General features: G+C 40.3%; 1 protein-coding gene across 3 annotated transcripts in view; it reads left to right on the forward strand.

Annotated features, from left to right (window-relative positions):
• The window catches only part of stim2b (stromal interaction molecule 2b), a 94,992-nt gene that overhangs the window by 17,756 nt on the left and 60,040 nt on the right, over window positions 1-17,196 (forward strand). For all 3 annotated transcript variants that reach the window (XM_072718515.1, XM_023796145.2, XM_023796144.2), the window contains exon 2: window positions 13,696-13,826. In XM_072718515.1, coding sequence (XP_072574616.1) covers window positions 13,696-13,826 — 131 coding nt within the window. The remainder of the gene's footprint in view (window positions 1-13,695; window positions 13,827-17,196) is intronic.

The following is a 17,196-nucleotide window of genomic DNA, read 5'->3' on the forward strand; positions in this document are numbered from 1 at the left end:
CTGCTCACTGTATGGATTACCTTACATTTATCTGTGTTAAATTTCATCTGCCAGGTATCAGCCCAGTTGCTGATTAAATCAGAATCCCATTGTAGCCTCTGTGCTGCTAGATCAGTATCTGCTACAAACACCCACCTTGGTGTCGTCTGCAAATTTAACCAGTTTACTGTATGTATTGGTGTCAATATCATTAATATAAATTAGGAACAGTAGTGGGCCTAAAATTGAACCCTGCGGTACCCCACTATGAACGCAGGCCCACTATGCCTCTAATAACTGCTCGCTGCTTCCTGCCTGTTAACCAGTTTTCGATCCAAGCTGCTACAGTTCCTAAGCAAGAGCTGTGTGTGGGGGACAACATCAAAGGCCTTCTAGAAATCAAGTAAATTAATTAAACAGGATGTACCTCTCCTAAATCTATGTTGGCTATCCTTCCAAATATTATTTGTTATTTGAATCCAGGTAATCTACCATTTTCCCTTGGATTATAGCTTCCATTACTTTTCCAGCTATGCAAGTTAAACTGATTGGCCTATAGTTTGCTGGATTACTTCTATCCCCAAATAATATAATATTGTTTCAATGCAAATGTATTATCATAAAGACCAAAAAAAAGTACAAGCACTAAGCAAAAAACAGCACCACCAAGTTCAGTGAAGCTAAACATCTTCTGCCTTACTACAAACAACAAACAAATTTATTTTTGTATAGCGCATTATCACAACATTACATCGTCTCAAAGCGCTTTACAGTATCCCCACCCAAAGCCCCCAGTGAGTAAGCCATAGGCGACAGTGGCAAGGAAAAACTCCCGAGAAGGAAGAAACCTTGGGAGGGACCAGACTCAAAGGGGGAGCCCATCTTCCAGGGGCCGGCAGGGAGAGTCAAATACAGTAAAATTTGAGACTAGTGTTGTTTTCGTCAACGAAATTTTTGACGAAATATCTTCGTCAACGAACCTTTTTGACGTGACGGAGACGAGACGCAACGGAAATGCTGGTCATGCGACGATAACTATAACGAAATATATCATGTAATATTGTTGACGAATAAAAACGAGACTAAATTTGGCTTACAAAATAAAAACTATACTAAAATGTCTCTTCATTTTCGTTGACGAGAACGAGATGAGATGTTATTTCCTTTCCAACCCATTCAAAATTATCAATCATCTGTGTTACAAAAGCAAGCGATGGGTATCTACTCCATTTTATTACAAGAATATATATTCATAAACACATATAACCTCATTTAAAAGCCTTTACATCATTTTAAAGCTGTAAATTCCATGCTGAAAATTATGCTATTTTCGGCTCTTGCTGCACTGTTCACCACAAAACATGGCCGGCTCTCGCGGCAGATCCAAAAAAGTGAACTGCTGATCGATAAATTTTGCTCAAAATACGCCTAAATACAATAAACTAACTAAGAAATATAATTATCATAGTTTGAAGAATAATTCTGCTTACCTTTATTGTCCCAACGAAGGTTTTAACGAGTGAAATTTTCGGTAAGATCGGGAGGAAATTTCGAAGTTATCAGAAAGTCAGATTACCGTGTTTTGAATGGAAATCCCCAGATGAAGGTGTGTTTTACGTTATCAGAACGGGTTACCCTAATAGACACAAAAATAACACAACAAAAAGGCAAAAACTATTGGGATACCCTGGTGCTCTGGGGAATGGCGACCAAATTGAAAACGAGACTGCCTGCCAAAGCCCCTATGGCGCAGAACTGGTGATAGTGACATACCTACACAATGACATTCAGGTAAGTAAAGACATTAACGTAACGTTACTTTCTATTTTAGAAAGCTCGTGCCAATTGTGGTTAACATGTTATCGTTAGCAATAGATGTTAGCCTGCTAGCTTTAGTCGTTTTGGAGAAAATTATATTTCATAAGCATGGATACTTAGCGATCTGTACAAAACATCCTTTCTGATAAGATGTCTGATAAGAATACGTGGGTAAAGGGAACATTTTGAAGCTATGTAGGCATTTTAACAAGCTAAAGCTAAGTAGCAAACTGAGAAGGACACCTCAGTTGTCTTGAATCCTGGCGATCCAAACGTTCAAGCTTTCATTACTGCGTGACTAGATATATGTCTAAAGGGGTAGTGTTTGAAACATTGAAAGAGCGTCTTCCGTGTCTGGAATGGATGTAGAGTATTCTTGAGTCTATAAGGTAACAATAATATAATAAGAACCTTGTTTTAATTGTGAAATGCGTTTGACTAAAATAATTTTGTTTTTGTCTATTCTACTAGGTACTTGTACTATATTGACTAGGTAAAATAGAATTGCATTAGTAAAATGAAGAGACTAAAATACAACGCTCATTGACTAAAACTAGACTAAAATGTCATCAGTTTTCATTGACTAAAACTAGACTAAAATAGCCATGGATAATTCTGACTAAAATATGACTAAAATGCTCGGACTTTTAGTCGACTGAAACTTGACTAGACTAAAATGAGTATGACGTGACTAAGACTAATAATAACTAAAATGACAGCTTGACGCAAAGACTAGACTAAAACTAAAATTAAGACAGGCTGCCAAAAACAACTATATTTGAGACACAAACGGGGAGCAGGGGGGAGATGACAAGCCGGTGCCAATGCTCCCTCCAATCGCCAGGCAACCAGAAGGCAGGCAGCGAGTCATGCATGGAAGATGACACAGGCAGAACGGCGAGCTGGATGCACGGACGTCATTGGTAGTGGCGACGTCACATGTTGCAGGTTGTGCTGGACATCTTGATAGATTAAGGTCTCCAGGCAGCACCCCCCAGGAGAAGTAGGGGAAATAAAATATGCAATTAGTCAAAGTAGGGGAGACTATAGGCAGTGCTAAAACTTAGATGAGTGCAATATGAAGTGCAACGTGCAAGCTCCGGCAGATATGGCTATGGCAGCATAAGTAGGAGGGAGAGGCAGGTGGGAATGCAGGCATGGGGAGTCCCTGAGATGTCAGCACTCTAATCCCACAAGCGATTATGAAGCTAGAGTGACAGCTCTTTTAATTCAGTTTATCCAAAGCCAATGGCACCGATACCCATCCAGCTCTACACCTCACACTATAGGTCTAACTGGGAGTGATGAGTTAGCTAGAGCTAGAACTAGTGTCCCTATAAGCTAAACTAAACAGGTGTGTTTTTAATCTACACTTGAATATTGAGCCTGAAACCCACACATCCGGTGGAAGACCATTCCACAACTGAGGAGCTCTATAGGAGAAAGCTTTGCAGCCTGCCGTAGCTCTTTCTACCCTAGGTACTAACAGATATCCCGCACCTTGAGAACGAAGCAAGCGCGGAGGGCTGTATGAGGTCAGCAGATCACTAAGGTATTCTGGTGCAAGGCCATTCAGTGCTTTATAGGTTAATAGCAGTATTTTATAGTCAATCCGAGACTTAACTGGTAACCAATGAAGGGAGGATAAGACCAGTGTAATGTGATCAAATTTTTTAGTGTTTGTGAGAACTCTGGCTGCTGCATTCTGTACCAGCTGAAGTTTATGTAAGAATCCAGACAGGCAACCAGAAAAGAGGGCATTACAGTAGTCCAGTCTGGAAGTTACAAAGGCATGTATTAATTTTTCTGCATCACGAAGTGAGAGCATCTTATGAAGCTTGGCTATGTTCCGTAGATGATAAAACGCAGTTCTAGTAATACTTCTTATGTGAGAATCAAAACATAGATTTGAATCAACTAGAAGACCAAGATTTCTAACCACCGTGTTAGGTTGTGTAGGAAGACCACTAATGCTGAGGTGCTGAAATTTATTTCTTGCAGCCTTGGGACCAATTACCAGTACTTCTGTTTTTTCTGTGTTTAACATTAGGAATTTTTTTGCCATCCAGCACCAGATATCTAACAGACAGTCTTCTAACCGAGATAGGAGTAATGTATCATCAGGGTTAACAGATATATATAACTGTGTATCATCTGCATAACAATGAAACCCAACACCATGATTTCTTATAATGTTACCAAGAGGTACTGTAGCATGTATAGGGTAAACAGTAGTGGGCCCAGTACTGATCCCTGTGGGACACCATATGTGACTTTGGTGGCCGTGCATGATTTGTTGTTCACATGGGCATACTGATAGCGATCAGTTAAATATGAGCGGAACCAAGAGAGTGCTGTCCCCGTAATGCCAACTACACCTTCTAACCAGTCCAAGAGGATATTATGGTCCACAGTATCAAATGCTGCAGTTAAATCTAGTAATACCAACAGCAATACCCCCCCCCCCCCAGCTCAAAGAGTTCAATGTATTTCTTATAACCTTCAGTTGAGTAGTTAATTCTGTATTAAAAATAAAATATTGAGTAATTGATTTTATAGTAATGGAATATGATGCATTTTTAAACTCACCCAATAAAGCATGCCTTGCCTAGTCTTTCTAATTATGCATGCTCATTCTCAAGACAAAGATGAGTGGCACGTTAATAGTTACACAATTGAAGGCTTGGGATATAGGCTAAATAAGGCTACATTTAATTGTAATTAGCAACCAATGGGAAATGTTTAGTTCAGTGTAATGAATATTTTAATATAATATTTATAGTACACATATTGAAATTATACATATCGAGTATGAAAGTGATTTTCCAGCTTTTGGCAGGTTTCAACTTTACTGTTGAGAAGGCTTCTGACTGTGTGGTTCTCCCTTCCCTTCTCCCAGTGCTGTTGGAGGCGAGTGATATTTGTGTCTTAATAGCTGCTGATTAACTGAAATACTAGCTGCCTGAGAATCTTTATTTACACTCTTTTATTAGTTGGGTGTCCATGTGAAATTTGGCTCTAACCATTCACTAACCCCCCCTCCCCACAAGTAGGAGTTAAAGGGGAATCTCACTGACATGGCTTTACATATGTGGCTCTCAGCAGGCAAGCACACAATATCTGTTAGTTCTTTGCTGAGTTTCATTAATAAAAAACACCAGGGAAGAAATAACCAATGCAGGCAGAAATATGAAATGACCAGTGAGAGGCATATATGCACAGTGTTTTGACATTCAGACGATAGGGCTGAGTATGTCCTGCAGACGAGGGACCCAAAGTTGCACTCATTGATTGACAGTTTAGCATCATTCTGGCAGGATGAGATATACATTTTTCCTATGTTAGTCCTATGGGGCTCCATAACAATGCATGTATTTTGTTATGTATTTGTTATTGCCTGTTGTTTTACATGGCCCCCTTTGTATGTGTATTTGGAGTTTCATGTACTCTTCCCATGTTGTGCCGGATTTTTCCTGCTGTTCAGGTGAATTGGCACTACTGAAATACCCATAGCGTGTGCCTGTATGTGCCATGTGATAGACTGGCATCCCATCCAAGGTGTACCTCAGTTGTGTGCCCTGCGATGAACTGGCATCCCAGGTGGACCCCAGCCTTGTGTCCTGTGCTGGACTGGCATTCCATTGAGGGTATACCCCAGCCTTGTGCTTGACTGGCATCTTATCCAGGGTGTCCCCCAGCTCCTTGCCCTGTGATGGAATTGTATCCCATCCATGGTGTCCCTCAGCCCTGTGTCCTGTGATAGACTGGCATCCCATCCAGGGTGTCCCTCAGCACTGTCCCCTGTGATAGAGTGGCATCCCATCCACGCTGTCCCCCAGCCCTGTGTTCTGTGAAGGACTGGCATCTTCTCCAAGGTGTCCCTCAACCCTGTGCACTGTGATGGACTGGCATCCATCCAGGGTGTACAGCCCTGTGCCCTATGCTGCCCAGGATAGGCTTAGGCCCCCTGTGATCATGTCCAGATAAAGATAAAAGTAAAAAATAAAGATAGAAGATGGATGGATGAGAGTACAAAGAAGAGCACTAATTCTCAGTAAATGAGTTAGTTTAACTTTCGATCTGTAGAAATACGGGAATGTATATGGGGAGGGGGGGATCAGTGGAGCAAAATGCAGAGTACAGGTCAAGTCACGTTTCGTATTGGTTCAAAACTGTACATATTGTTTAATTTTTAATATGATTTCAATTACTCTTATGTAAGAGAATGATCCTCTTACTGGAAATTTATCTGTATATCTCAGCTCCTCATTTCCTTGATTTTACATCATTCTTATCTGACAGGAGCATTTAGAATGAGTGAGGAAGTGAGTAGTGTGGGATGCTTTTTTTGTTGTATTGTTGAGTTTTTAAGAGAGAATTCGCATTCTACACTTCAGAAGCAAAGAACTAATTATAACCACAATGGTGCTAATTTTATTCTGACATGTTTTCAGATGTCATGGAAGGATTTGGAAAGGCTGTTTGATTATCTGGTTGAAATTTTAATAAAACACAGAAAATTTACTAAGCTAAAATACCATCTTGTTTACCTAGCGTTTCTTGCAATTTGGTCGGTCGGAGAATCTGTTTCCTTATGAAATATCCACAGCCTTGATTCAAAGGGACAGAGCAAATATATATATAGCAATGTGTACAGTTCTGTACCTAAAAAAAAATTAATTAAAGGAAGACAGTCATGATATGCTGTTGGGTATTATGATCCATGGCACAATAGTGTAGTGCTTAGCACTGTTGCCTCACACCTCAAGGACCTGGGGTCAAGTTTTCACCAGGGTTCCATGTATGTGGAGTTTGCATGTTCTCCCTGTGTCGTTTTGGGTTTCCTCTGGGTACTCCAGTCCCCCCATCCAGTCCAAAAACTTGGGTTGTTTCCCGCCTTATGCCCATAACCTCTGGGATAGGCTTCAGGGCCTCTGTGACCTTGAATAGGATAAGTGGTTTCCAAAAATGAATGGATGGATTATGATCCCCTAATGTTCTTTACTGCATGCTTGTAGATGCATTATATATTCCAGCCATGGTTAGTTTTATTAATTTTAATTTAGATTTCACATGATCTTTTGATCATTTCCACATCCTTCTGTTTTTACATGACTACTCTTGGCAATTATAAGAGGTTTCAGTACCGGCTTGCTAGTGCACTTCACCTAACTCACAAGCAATGTGCTTTCAAGTGTCAGGATTTAGCAGGGGGCTCGGGCCTTTAATCAGCTGTACGGGTTAACCAGTGTCTTTTTGTGGAAGTGTTCTGTATGAATGTTTCAAATAGGGCTGCAACAACTAATCGATTAAAATCAACCATTAAAATAGTTGACAACTAATTTAATAATCGATTAGTTGGGTCTATGTTTTTATACACATAAATACAGTGGCTACCCCCTAATTTGGGAGCAGTAAGCTAACCAAAGCCGCGGTGGCAGTAAAGTACCATTAAGATGGAAACCGACCGCCATAAAAGAAAAAGGAGACGAGAACCAATGAGTAGCTTACGTGAAAAATTTTGGAAGAATTGAAAAAAACGTTTGAAAAATGGCGGAGGCGGACACAGCAGAGTCTTGTTTTAACGCTGCCAGAAACGGTAGTATTTGACGGTCATTTGTCCTGTAGACTCTTGGCGGAGCATAGGGCCTCAACAACACCATGCCAACGGACTCTGTTCTGGGCTCTTTTCTTCAGCTGGATCCACGCCATTCCGGCGGCCCTCACTTCGTTTTCGATAGATCTTCTCCACGTCTGTTTGGGTCTCCCCACTTTCCTTTTTCCTTGTGGGTTCCAGTCCAGTGCTTGCCTTGTGACGTTGTCGAAAGGTTTTCGAAGTGTGTGGCCTATCCAGCCCCATTTTCTCTTCTTGATGTCTTGCCCGACTGGGTTCTGGCTGGTTCTCTTCCACAGGTCTCTATTCGAGGTCTTTTCAGGCCATCTGATGTTGAGGATGTATCGCAAGCACTTGTTGATGAAAGTCCATATCTTGTTAGTAATATTTTTGGTTACCTGCCACGTCTTGGACGCATACAGGAGGACTGCTTTCACGTTGGTGTTAAAGATTTGAATCTTGCTGCGCTGAGATAAGGCTTTGGAGTTCCAAATGGGTCACAGAATGTTGAATGCGAACCTTGCTTTGTTTATCCGGCTCCTGACGTCTTCATCTGCGCCGCCAACGCTGTGGACTACGCTTCCTAGGTAAATGAAGCGGTCGGTTTCCACCAAGTCTTCCCCCTGTAGCTGCAGTGGATGTTCTTGTCGGTTGTTCAGCTGCATCACCTCTGTTTTTCTGACGTTGATCTTCAGGCCGGTCTATTCTGCCTCCCCAGTGAGCCGGGTAAGTTTGGACTGTGCATGTTGCTGCTTGTGGGACAGAAGGCTGACATCATCTGCAAAATCCAGGTCCTCCAGCTGCTTGGTGAGGGTCCACTGGATACCGGTGTTGCTGCCCTCTGTGGTTTTCCTCATGATCCAGTCCATAATGATCAGGAAGATTGTCGATGACAACATGCAGCCTTGTTTTTACTGCAAAGGGATTGGTCAGTTTACCTTTGTGAATGATCTGGCAGGACGAGTCTTCGTATAGCTGTTGGATGTCAGTCCCTTGTCCAATGCCTCCTTCAGTCTCTCCAAGATGATTTTGGACAACACCTTGCTGGGGGTGGACAGCAGCATAATTCCTCGCCAGTTGCCACACTGGGATAGGTCACCTTTCTTGGGGAACTTCACCAGGTAACCAAGCTTCCAGTCGGCAGGCACTTGCTCCTGCTCCCATATCTTCACTAGGAGAGGATGTGACATCTCCGCTGCTGCTGCCGCGTCTGCCTTGAGAGCTTCTGAAGGAATGCCGTCAGGCCCTGGTGCCTTTCCATTTTTCAAGGACTTGATGGCTCTGCCTTGGGTGGATTGGTGTTGATACAGAGGGGCTCTTCTGCTGGTGGTATATCGGGAACTGTTTGCGGTGGTGGTCGATTCAAGATCTCTTCAAAATGTTCCACCCATCTTCTTCTTTGTTCCTCGTCACTTGTGATGGTTTTCCCATTCTTGTCCTTGACTAACTTACTTGGGTTGAAACTCTTTCCTGACAAGGTCCGGGTTATCTCATACACTCTCTTCATGTTGTTCTGCTTGGCTGCTGTTTCTGCCTCTTCTGTCATACTGTGCATAAATTGTCTTTTGTCCCGTCTAGCACTCCTTTTTACTTCTCGATTCACCTCCCAATATTGTGCTCTGAGGGCTGTTTCCTCACGTTGATCTTGACATCTATTAATTTTCTGCTTTACCTCCTTCCTCTTTTCTATCATTTCCCATGTCTCTTTCGTCATCCACTCTTTCTGCTCCCTCTCCTTCTTCCTCAGAATTTTGGTGCAAGCGGCCTTCCAGATCTTCTGTATTTCTGTCCAGTGGCTTTCTATTTTCTCTTCAACCAGATCCCCCAGTGCCTCAAAGCTGTTCCTGACTTCACAGTTGAACTGTTTTGTATTAGTATTTGACGGTAATTAGCTGAAATTAGGTCGGAGACTGATGTATTATGGGACGTTGTGGAGTTTTTGGGTTATTTTGTGCAATTATTCAGATTAACGCAAATCCTTCATTCAGTGGTGTAGTGGAGGGTAAATGCACATAAACGGCGTTTACGGACCTTTTAAATTTACAAAACAGCGTTTACTCACGTTTTTTGAGATCGCTATTGTTAAGGATATGAATAGTTACCCACCGTTTTTACTGCTGTGCATATAATTTATCCACCTTAAATTTCTTGTTACTACTACATCAATGCTTCATTTCTTCATTATAGAAATGTATAGTAATATCAAATGTTGTAGTACTCAAGACCAGTTTTTGAAGGTCTCGATCTTGTCTTTGAATCAGCCGTGTTTGTACTCATTCTTGTCATGGACTCGGGATTTTATTTCGAGACCAGCCGAGACGACAACTCTGAGAATATTCCTATTAATGAGCCGTTTACTGTCGGATTGGATAACTTTTCACTTCAAGTGCAACCAATGACGTTACTGCCGACCGCGTTACCCGCCCCACCCCTTCACACACGCACATGTGTGCACATGAATAGTCATGGGAAGGCTCAATTACAGTTTTTTCTGATTGCTTAAGCACATTTTTTGTAACTATTGGCTATTTTTGCAAAACTCTACACACAAATAAGAAAACCTTTCACCCAATTATCAAAACATTGTATTTCTCTTGCAAAAGCGAACACAGCTAGATGAACTCTTCACACCTTCGTAAAAATGGTGTTTTCGTATCAAACAGTACACACAAGCCATCATCTACTAAGCACACAATGCGCCAACTGCACACTGATGGTATGAATACAAAACACATCTGGCTTTTGCTTTCTCTGTGTACAGATGTCAATTTGAGGTCATACTTTTGTCATAGTGTCATGTAAACATACAAGGATCCAAACTTCAAGTATTGGTGTTTATTCACACTCATCAAAACCAAGACAAAGTCAGAACACAAAATAGTAATTTCACAAAAAAAAAAAGGAAAAAAAAGACAATCAGCCTACATCATGTCGTCTTTCTGGGTCCGGCCACAAAATTTCGTCCACATCGCATGCGATATCCTCCAGTCCAAGGCACCGGGGGAAATATCTCCTTGAATGCCGTATCCAGGCCTGACATGATGCCTGGTCAATATCTCCACATGCCTCCTCCATTGCCTGTAAAAGGGCTACCTGTTGATGAGGATGACGGTCGTACACTTTCCAGCGCCAAGCAGAGAAGAACTCCTCTCCCTCGGCCTCCTCGGCCTCCTCTGATTCTCACTCTTCTCACTCTTACTGCTCCTTCCATTGTACTCCACATAGACAGCTTACCTGTGGCTTATTTATAGTGCTTAGGCTGATTGCAAAGTGAACTAATTCTCTAAAACAGTTTTCACATGTGAAAGTGTGCCAGACAGTTGGCAAAATAGTGTTAATGATAGCCATACATGTGTATAATTTTGCTAGGAGTGTGTTGGAAATTTGGTAATTGAGTGTAAGCAGTGAGTTGTGCCTACAGTTTTGCAAAGTGTGTGTTACAAAATTGCAAACTGAGTGCAAAGCAGTGTTTGTGCTTTTAGTTTTGCAAACTCAGTGAGTGGTTTTGCTATAAGTATTAATAGTTTTAGAAATTGTGCTATAAGAATCACAGTTAGGGTTTAAGCAATCAGAAAAAACTGTAATTGATTTGATTATTTCGAACTGTCCGTTGTAATGAATCGATTCTAAAACCGATTCTATGATTCACTTTTTTTTTCGTCTTTTTTTTGCGCCTGACCATATGACTCAATGAATCATGGGATCCGATAATAAATCTGTCTCAAGGTTACGTTGTTTTACTGAAAGATAGCGCTGGTGTTCAACAAAAATGTTCAGCTTGACTATTCACAATAAAAAAAAAACAATATATAAAAAGCAGAAAGGGTGTCGATGCTGAATAAACTCGCGTGTATATATAGTTCTTATTTTCTTTACTTAAGCCAAATTCATGTGCATGAGTATCAAGGACTACATCACAGTTAACAACTGCAATATTACCAATGCAATCACGCATACACATACAATGAGCATGATTGTGGTAGTGCTCTCTCCCCCCGTCACATATATGTGTATCAACATTAAATAACATTAGAGAATTATTTAATAATATTCTTAGTAGCAGCAGTGGTAGTCTTGGAGTACTGAATACATTATCTAAAGGGCCATGCGAGTTGCACTTTATAAAAACCTTTAAAATCCTTATCTGAAGGTGTGGTACCTTCTGATTGGAAGCATGCCAACATAACGCCCATTTTCAAAAAAGGGGATAGAAGTAATTTGTCAAACTATAGGCCAATCAGTCTAACTTGTATAACTGGTAAAGTTATGGAGGCTATAATCAAAGAGAAAATGGTAGATTACCTGGACTCAAATAACATTTTGAGGGATAGCCAGCATGGATTTAGGAGAGGTAGATCCTGTTTAACAAATCTGTTGGAGTTTTTTGAGGAAGCTACTCAGGAAGTTGATGATAAGAAGGCCTATGATGTCATCTATTTAGATTTCCAAAAGGCTTTTGATGTTGTTCCCCACAAGAGGCTCTCACTTAAACTCAAAGCGACAGGTATTTTAGGAACTGTAGCGACTTGGATTGATAACTGGTTAACAGATAGGAAGCAGCGAGTAGTTATAAGAGGCTCGATGTCACAGTGGGCCTGCGTTCATAGTGGGGTACCGCAGGGTTCAATTTTAGGACCACTTTTGTTCCTAATTTACATAAATGATATAGACACCAATATATACAGTAAACTGGTGAAATTTGCAGATGACACCAAGGTGGGTGGTGTAGCAGATACTGAACTAGCGGCTCAGCAGCTACAGCGGGATCTTAATTTAATTAGTGACTGGGCTGACACCTGGCAGATGAAATTTAACATAGACAAATGTAAGGTACTCCATGTAGGGAGCAGAAATATAAAGTACAGGTATTTTATGGGACCTACTGAAATAAAGGTAGCTGATTATGAGAAAGACCTTGGTGTGTATGTTGATGCTTCCATGTCTCATTCTCGCCAGTGTGGGGAAGCAATAAAAAAGGCCAATAGGATGTTGGGGTACATCTCCAGGTGTGTGGAGTTTAAGTCAAGGGAGGTAATGCTAAGATTATACAATTCCTTGGTGAGACCTCACCTAGAATATTGTGTACAGGTTTGGTCACCATATCTTAAAAAGGACATAGCGGCCTTAGAAAAGGTGCAGCGTAGGGCCACAAGAATGATTCCTGGTCTTAGAGGAATGTCATACGAGGAAAGGTTATTTGAGCTAAATCTGTTCAGCCTCAAGCAAAGGAGACTGAGGGGGGACATGATCCAGGTCTATAAGATTCTAACAGGTTTGGATGCTGTTCAACCGAATAGTTACTTCAGCATTAGTTCAAATACAAGAACTCGTGGCCATAGGTGGAAATTAGCGGGAGAACATTTCAAACTGGATTTAAGGAAGCACTTCTTTACACAGCGTGTAGTCAGAGTATGGAATAGTCTTCCTGATAACGTAGTGCAAGCTGAATCCTTGGGTTCCTTTAAATCAGAGCTAGATAAGATTTTAACAACTCTGAGCTATTAGTTAAGTTCTCCCCAAGCGAGCTCGATGGGCCGAATGGCCTCCTCTCGTTTGTATAGTTCTTATGTTCTTATGTTCTTATGTTCTTAAAAAACATTTAGTGTTTTTCATTACATTGATTCAGCTGCTACAAAATTTTTTTTTTGTACTCTTAATGTAGCATACATTTATTTTTTTATGTGAGTTGCTGGTCGTATTTAAATGCTATTTTTAGTGCTTGGAAGTTATATTAAAGTAAAGAATATCCTTCAATTGGCACAATGGTTTATTACCTTGCATGGTTTTCTATGCTACCAGGAAAATGCTCCAGGCTCCTCCTCAAACCACTATTGGAAATGTAGCTGGAAAATGAATGGATGTCATTCCTGGATGGATGCTTTAATTACTTGTCTATACTTATTTAATTGTATTGTGTGTCTTTTTAATTATGTGTGTCCTTATTAAATGGAAATCAGAGATGGTAAACAGGGGAATAATATTAATAAGATTAATAGCAGCGGTATAAAGTATACTGATTAATCATGATTACCATTAAGCAGTTCTAGAGATAGACAAAATATGTCAGTGTAAAAGTTATTGGTTTGGAAAAAACATGTCATTGTATTCAACTTGAGTTTGGTTGTGTAAGTGCATTATGTACCTCTTCTGTTCAACTAGGTATATTCTCACCTATAGCTTTGGCCTGTATCTGCCTTTGATTCTTGAACTAGGTCTGTTCACCCATGGTAACACACTTATGGAGTTTTCAAGTAACTTATTGATGACTGTTGTTTATTTTGCAGACCCTTGCAATACTGTGATTCCGCCATGCATAGGCGACGCAGACAGGTTCAGTCTGGAGGCACTACGGCACATTCACAAACAGCTGGATGATGACAATGATGGGGGCATCGAGGTCAATGAGAGTGTTGAGGTAAGCTCAAATGAGATTTTGCCAAGGTGAAAACCCCCAAGATTTCTCAGCCAAGGTCTGTATTAAATGGGAAATATGTATATGTATTAGATGTTTTCCACTGGTTCTTGAACATGTCATTCAGCTACACCTTCTACACCATAACTCTTCAGGGATGCTATGCTGGTATAATTTATAAAATGTTCAAAGATCTGAAGCTGAAGAATTGAGGTTGGATCCCTGGTGCCGTCACCTCCAGATTCACATTTGTCTCAGGACTTTAAGGAAGAGAAAAGCAAAATTTAGGTGAGGATTTATCTTACTAGTGAGCTATGGAGTTTGGCCCTGTTGTTCTATATGTTCATAAACATTTCCAAGTATTTGAAAATTTATTGTTAGTAATGAAAAGAATTTCAGGTCAAACAGGCCAAGAAACAATCTTATGTCTTGGAAAAACATTTCAAATGACCTTCAAAGGATCATTGGTTGCTAAGATGCCCCTGCTGGGTTTTTAATATAAGCATTCATGACTGTGCTCTTTCTTTCATAACCATGACTATGCTCAGACTTTTATAAACATTTCTTAATTGCTATTTCGATAACGTGCGGGCATCGCATGAAAATGAGCAATTCTCTGGAACGAAACTAGCGAAACCACTTTGCATTATGCTGGTGGAAAATAGGGCCCTTGATCTTAGAAACACAGTAATTCTAAAAGTATTGCGTGAATCTTTTCAAATTCTAGGAATAACATATTTGGAGTGGTCAAATTTTGAGACATACTACCCCAAAACTGAAGCAGTGCTGCATAGGGTAGTTTCAGACATTTGAGCCATTTGATAACTCAAGTATTTTACAAATCTTTGTCAACCTTTGCAGACAGGCTGCAAGGGTGAAGATCTGGACCTAATCAAATTTTGAGACAAATCACACCAAACCTGAAGCAGTGCCACTTAGTGATAGCAAAGAGAAGGCCAGCTCAGACACTTGATATGGTCATCATGATAACTCAAAAATTATTTGGATATTCTTTTTCAAATCTTACAGATACAATGTATGCGTGAAGATGGACCTGTTCAAATTTCGTGTCAAATCGCTCAAAAATTGAAGAAACAATGCTTAGTGACATCAAAGGCCCTGTTCACACCTGGCATTAACATGTGTCTCCGCATGCCTCTCGACTGACCGCTTATAATTAGATTTCTGACTGTGAGTTCAAGCCCCCGGACAGCCCAATATGAAATTATATAAACAATTACACTACTATTATATGTTTCTGTTAGCATATCTATTATTTAGGCCATTGAACGCACATTCTTACCTACACGCTTTAATTTTGCGTTCATGTAATTTTTAAGGTCACGTTTCACCAATACAGTGGTACCATGGAACTCGAACTTAATCCGTTCAGAACTCAGGTTCGAATCCTAAACAGTTTGAGATTGAATTTTCCCCATAAGCAATAATGGAAAAGTAATTAATTGGTTCCCGGCCCCAAAAAGTTACACCTAAATATTTTTTTTAGCATTTAAACACAAAATGAACAGGATAAAACAAGAAGAGCATAAGTAAACACATCTAAGCACATTTATCAAAACAGTAATTTGTAAAGTAAGAAAATAAATGTATCCAAACAATGTGTAAAGTTAAAAAAAAAAAAACAATGTATCTTGCCCCGATCGTCCGCTCCTTCCGTGTGCCACACCCCCCTCGTTAACCTCGTGTGGAATCCCCGTGTGATTAGCTGTTTCTGGTTGTTGTCATTAGTCCTGTGTATTTTGTCTGCGTTTCAGTTTGTTTCCCCAGTCCAGTCACTGTATTGTCCATCTGCGTTTTGCCTGCCTTACCTGTAATTAAACCCCGTATTCCCCGATACCCTGACGTCTGCGCCTTTGTCTCCGTTCTGTCCCTGCTCGGCAGGACAATATTATTATAGTTAAATGTATTAATGGTTTATTATTAATGATATTAAATAATAAATACGAAATCTTTATTTTAAAATGTATTTTATTATATAATAATAATTACTGTTACTGTCTATCATTGTCTAAATATATTTTTACTGTCTAAATATATGTATTCAGCCAGTGTATACATGCACGATGCTATCACAGCGAATGTGAGGCTGATACTGAAGCGTTACTCTTTGTTTCTGCTGAGAGACGTGCTGTGTGATTAATTTCCCCGGGTGTACAAGTTATCTTAGGTCCGCGTTCACGGTTCAACTTCTGAGATTCAGATTGAGTTCTAGGTCATTTTTTTTCGAACTGGTTGGTTCGACTTTTAAGAAATTCGAGTTCTAATGAGTTCAAGAACTGAGGTACCACTGTATTAATAAAGCGTGAGCAGGTTTGACATAAATAAGGAAGCTTGATCAAAGTGCGCATTAAATATAGGATCAGTCATCTTAATAAGTCTCTTATAATAATTAATTTTTTCCAAATTTACGCGGAACATTAATGATGCACGCTTTGATAATGTTTCCATCCGATATTACTAAACTATATAACTAACTTCCCAGCAGATTGAAACTTATTTCTTGATGTTCTAAGGAAAAAAGATACGTTGTTTGGTACCCTATGGCCCACTCTGTGCTGACTTACGTTCTATAACATAAGTCCTATGTCAAATACTATTCGTGCGTCTAATTCATGTGAAAGTACTTATGCCCACACGAGGGCGTCAGCAGAGTAGGCGGTCCTTCAATGCCGCCAATGAAACATTCGTGCTCACCCTTATATGGGAATGTGGCCATATGTGTCCCAGACCACCTCCGAATGTGGTTTGAGTGATTGGATCTGTTTTCAATCCGTTTAGGGTGAGTTCACCTGTATTTAGCACTGTCCACACAGGTGTGTACACAGCCAAAGAGAAGGATGAGATGATTAGAGGCTTATCCTTGTGAACAAGATGAAACTATTTGTGAATATTTGCTCTATTTACCCTATTTGTACTTTGTTGGGTCTTATTGCCACTTCGCAAAAACACAGCATGGATAAAAATCTACACCAAAAAATGTATACTCGATCAGATCTAGAACTCTAACTACAACAATAGAGGGCCGCAAAATTGGAACTGCTAGCACATGGCAGCTGAAAGCCACTGCAACCACTATTTTGTAAACACACATCTTCCATGTGTCTTCTAAACACACATGCTGTGAATCTTACTGTACAGGTGAGTAATTGTAAAACTGTGGGGTGCAATATGATTTTCTGAATACTCCCATATAAACATACAACCATATAAAACTTGCTCAGGTTTTGCTTGCTTCCGCCTGTTCGCGTACACTGTAAAAAAATCTATTGTAAAATGTCAGTCAAAAGTCTGGCAGGTCCTGAAGACCAATAGTGCTGATGTATATTTGCATAGCATGACAGGGTACTGCCTT

This window comes from Paramormyrops kingsleyae, chromosome 12 (genome assembly GCF_048594095.1).
Source record: "Paramormyrops kingsleyae isolate MSU_618 chromosome 12, PKINGS_0.4, whole genome shotgun sequence".
In the NCBI taxonomy this organism is placed as follows: domain Eukaryota; kingdom Metazoa; phylum Chordata; class Actinopteri; order Osteoglossiformes; family Mormyridae; genus Paramormyrops; species Paramormyrops kingsleyae.